The sequence below is a fragment of the Vollenhovia emeryi genome, unplaced genomic scaffold (genome assembly GCF_000949405.1).
Source record: "Vollenhovia emeryi isolate VEMERY1.0 unplaced genomic scaffold, V.emery_V1.0 DF939121.1, whole genome shotgun sequence".
Lineage (NCBI taxonomy): Eukaryota > Metazoa > Arthropoda > Insecta > Hymenoptera > Formicidae > Vollenhovia > Vollenhovia emeryi.
This window is the reverse complement of record NW_011967245.1, coordinates 3425007-3428444: the sequence shown is the minus strand read 5'-3', so window position 1 is coordinate 3428444 and position 3438 is coordinate 3425007. Positions and strand designations below refer to the sequence as shown.

At 42.7% G+C, this 3438-nt stretch overlaps 2 protein-coding genes and 1 long non-coding RNA gene across 3 annotated transcripts in view; 1 reads left to right on the top strand and 2 right to left on the bottom strand.

Annotated features, from left to right (window-relative positions):
- LOC105570284 (translocon-associated protein subunit delta) overlaps positions 1-563 on the top strand; it is a 1896-nt gene extending 1333 nt beyond the window's left edge. The window contains exon 2 of the mRNA XM_012027377.1: positions 260-563. Coding sequence (XP_011882767.1) covers positions 260-520 — 261 coding nt within the window. The 3' untranslated portion in view covers positions 521-563. The remainder of the gene's footprint in view (positions 1-259) is intronic.
- LOC105570286 overlaps positions 1-2971 on the bottom strand; it is a 17789-nt gene extending 14818 nt beyond the window's left edge. The window contains exons 1-2 of the long non-coding RNA XR_001009576.1: positions 2728-2971; positions 125-126 (exon numbers count right to left, since the gene is read on the bottom strand). This is a non-coding gene — a long non-coding RNA (uncharacterized LOC105570286). The remainder of the gene's footprint in view (positions 1-124; positions 127-2727) is intronic.
- Positions 663-2183, bottom strand: LOC105570285 (proteasome assembly chaperone 2-like). Its single transcript, XM_012027378.1, has 2 exons — positions 1746-2183; positions 663-1231 (listed from the first exon to the last, which is right to left on the bottom strand). Exons 1-2 carry the CDS (start codon positions 2076-2078, stop codon positions 809-811), a joined length of 756 nt encoding a protein of 251 aa, XP_011882768.1. The 5' UTR covers positions 2079-2183; the 3' UTR covers positions 663-808.
- Positions 2972-3438: the final 467 nt, after the last annotated feature.

Below are 3438 nucleotides of genomic sequence, written 5' to 3'. Positions count from 1 at the left end.
AAGATAAAGTTGCACGGTGTAAACAAGTGCCGGAAAAGTGGCGAAAGCCGCCCAAGTTTGCGCGTTTTAAAATTACTCGCGGCACATTGAAATTGCACGATAATTAGAATGTAAATGATAGCACATCTAGAGATACTTTACTTATTTTTGCTTTCAACTATTGATTCGAAAATTATATTTGAACGCCAAGCGTTCAACTTCGTGGTATTTCGGCAAGAATCGTCAATGATAACGTAATGTTCACGAAATGATTTTGCAGATATCTTGGACGGAGGACGTCAAGAAGGCAAGATCCGGCGACTATTACATAAAGCTGTACGACGAGGAAAAATACGTCGCTGTTCGCAAGGCAATAAGGAACGGGGAAGATCCCGACAGCGTGAATCCCTTGGCGGTGGTCGTGCTCAACAATCCCGGCGTTTTCCTCGGCCCATGGGTGAACTCCGAGTTCCTAGCCGCTTTCCTAGCTATTCTCGTGTCCTACTCGGCATTTTCGGCAAAGTACAAACTTCTAGCGTAGGAAACCCTTTTGTTACCAAAAATATAAATGTTTGAACAAAGTATTCAAAGCAGGTGTTATTTATCTGCCGCAAAGTGGATGGCGCAAACTACCGTCTACATCCTAAACCCAAACCACAAGGAATTCAGTTTTTCAGTATAAATATACAGTCATAATTTTTATACGACAAAGCTATCACGTTTACAGCTATAATTTAGACTGTGTATTAAACTTACAATTAGACGCTTGTATAACCGTAGCAAAAATATTATTTCAAGATTAACAGACAAAATATATCCAGGTATACATTCAATATATATCCTGCGACGGCGGCTTTCCAAACAGATGCTTCCACGACGGCGGATACTTCAAGCTGCTGCTCTCGACTGTCCCTAATACACGCATCCACTGGTCCAAGTAGCACACCAGAGCCACCGCGTCCTCTATGTTATCCCCCTCGGAGCAGAATTTGAACAAGACGGCGCACGGTACGTCGGCGCCGGACAGATGGTTGAAGAGGCTCTTGGCGAATCCACCGCCCGGGATCAGCAATCGTTCCTCCCCCGTCGTCACGTCGGACGCGACTCTCGGTTCATGCGGTATCCAGTTGAGGTCGCCGAAGAGTCCGCCAAACTGGGAAAGTATGCCGGGGGACGCGACATATCTCAGTTTAAGATGCTGCGGCTGGACCTCTCTCTTCGCGTAGTCATGACTGCTCGCGAGAATTATCACCTGCGAACGGAGAGCACGTCTCGTGGGAGGGGAAAAAAATTACGACACCGTCGAAACAGCAGACTGGAGCAGCGATTTTCAATCAACGTGCCGCCAAAAATTTTTTAAACGTGCAGCAATACCGTAATCCTGGGTGGCTTCGGCCACCTTTCCGGTACCTGTTTATACTGGGCAATTTTTAATATTGCTGTTTCCATTTTTTAGATACTATTTAACACTTTAAGGTAAATGTATAAAGAGTATAAACAAATACCGAAAAGGTGGCTAAAGCCACCCAAACCTTTTCCCTCAGCTTGTAATATATTTTTTTATGTGCCGCCGAATATCAGTAATGAGTTTACGTGCGCTACGAGATGAAAAGGATTGAAAATCGCTGGGTTAAAGCATCAAGCGTGATCTACAACGTGCTCTGCTTCTAGAAACGTTCTATTTTATTAAGCAAATTAATTTTCGCGCGTATTCGCCGGCTGCAAAATCGAACGTTTCCAAACGCAACGGGCAGATCAGGCTTTACCTTGGCTATTTTCCTCGCGGTGACAAACTGCGCCAGTTCGTTGAAGAATTCCACGAGCTCGCCCACGTACGGCGAGCGGATTTGCACGACGACAACGCGTTGGCTGACGCCCGCGTAAACGTCGATCGCCGTGATGAGCTCGGTCGAGCGCTCGTTGTACGCGTTCGCGCCGACGACGGGCACGAATGACGTGCTGAAAATCTGACCGATCTTCGGCAGGTTAAGGTTCGAAATGAGCAGGTCGACGGACAGCTGTCCGACATTCCCGACCGCCACCGACGGCAGGACGAGCGTGTAATTCTCCAAATCAATGTCCTGCGTTAGCTTAATCATCTTCGCGTTCAACGATACGTTTACCGCGGTTTAAAAGCGCGAGGTAAATATTGCCAAGTAATATGTCACAACATTGATACACCGTACCGCCATCCCGGCAATGCGGCAAGTGCGTCAACTTGCGTTGGCGCAACTTTTGATGGGTTTCGGAATGTACGCGGAGGTGATACATGTAAATCTTTTAAGCTTCATCTGCCGGAAACTCCATCGGCAGTTTCTTTTCCCTTCTGTAAATTTGAATAATTTAAAACATAAGAAAGACTGGTATAAAATTTCTACCAGTTGTAGTCAAATAATATTACTCGTTCGTAGTTTCTCACTGCGCACAGAACCTTAAAATTTATCCTGAAAATCATGCGATCGTGGGATTACATCGGATAATCATTACGCTTGTATTCTAGTTATATTAAACTTTGCATTTTTCTGAAATGAAACAAATGAGTTATTGCAACATGGCATTTTGGAGAACTTTACGAGTTTTTCGAAATTTTGCCGTACATTTTCCTAGCAAAATGTATACTCAGTGTAATATTATCAGTGAAATGTATGGTCAAATTTAAAAAAAAAACTTTCATAAAATTCTGCGAAATGCCTTGTCCCACAAAGAAAACCGGTGTGGCGAAGAAAACAGCAGTTATGTGTATGTAACCATGGGCGTATCCAGACTTTTGTCTAGGGGGGGGCAGAACAGGATTCACTCGTAGGTGAATTATGCAGCATAAATTAAACTACGTACTTATAAAAAAAATTTTTTTATTTATATAAAAATTAATTTTCTGGAGTCCTCGGCAAATCTATTAATTATATTATTCGTAATCTCAATGGGGATCTCATTGAGTCTAGGGGGGGGGCAGCTGCCCCCCCCTGCCCCCCTCTGTATACGCCCATGTATGTAACATATATATGTAAATCGTAAAAAGACTTAAATGTATAAGAGGCCCTCCACCACCCCCGCCAATTTCTATCGGCGGCCCTCTTTCCCCTGCAATAATCGTTTCCTTTTTGCCATTACATAATTTTTCTCACAGCATAACTTTGCAACATATTACAAAAGAGAAAGAGAGTACACTGTGTGAACATTTGATATGCGTTTAACGACAGAAAATTACAACGTGAAACATGTAGCTGTGCCTATTACATAACATTTTTCATTAATGTGCAAACAAAAAATCGTATTGTAAATACTCAAACAAAGATCTATCATTTAAAAGGTTATTTAAATCCAATTTGAAATTTTATTCGATACAAACAGGTCAATCTAAAGAGACCGCCGCGCCGATTTAACGATGGTCCTCTTCGTTTTTTACAATACGATTTTTAACATTGTCTATTTTTCTTACAATGCACTTTACAAGTATAT

Excerpts from the sequence above, each read along its gene's own strand:
- LOC105570285 (XM_012027378.1), bottom strand. The coding sequence starts at position 2,078 with ATGATTAAGCTAACGCAGGACATTGATTTGGAGAATTACACGCTCGTC. Across the intron at positions 1,232-1,745 it reads CCGCGAGGAAAATAGCCAAG|GTGATAATTCTCGCGAGCAG; the intron begins GTAAAGCCTGAT and ends CTCCGTTCGCAG.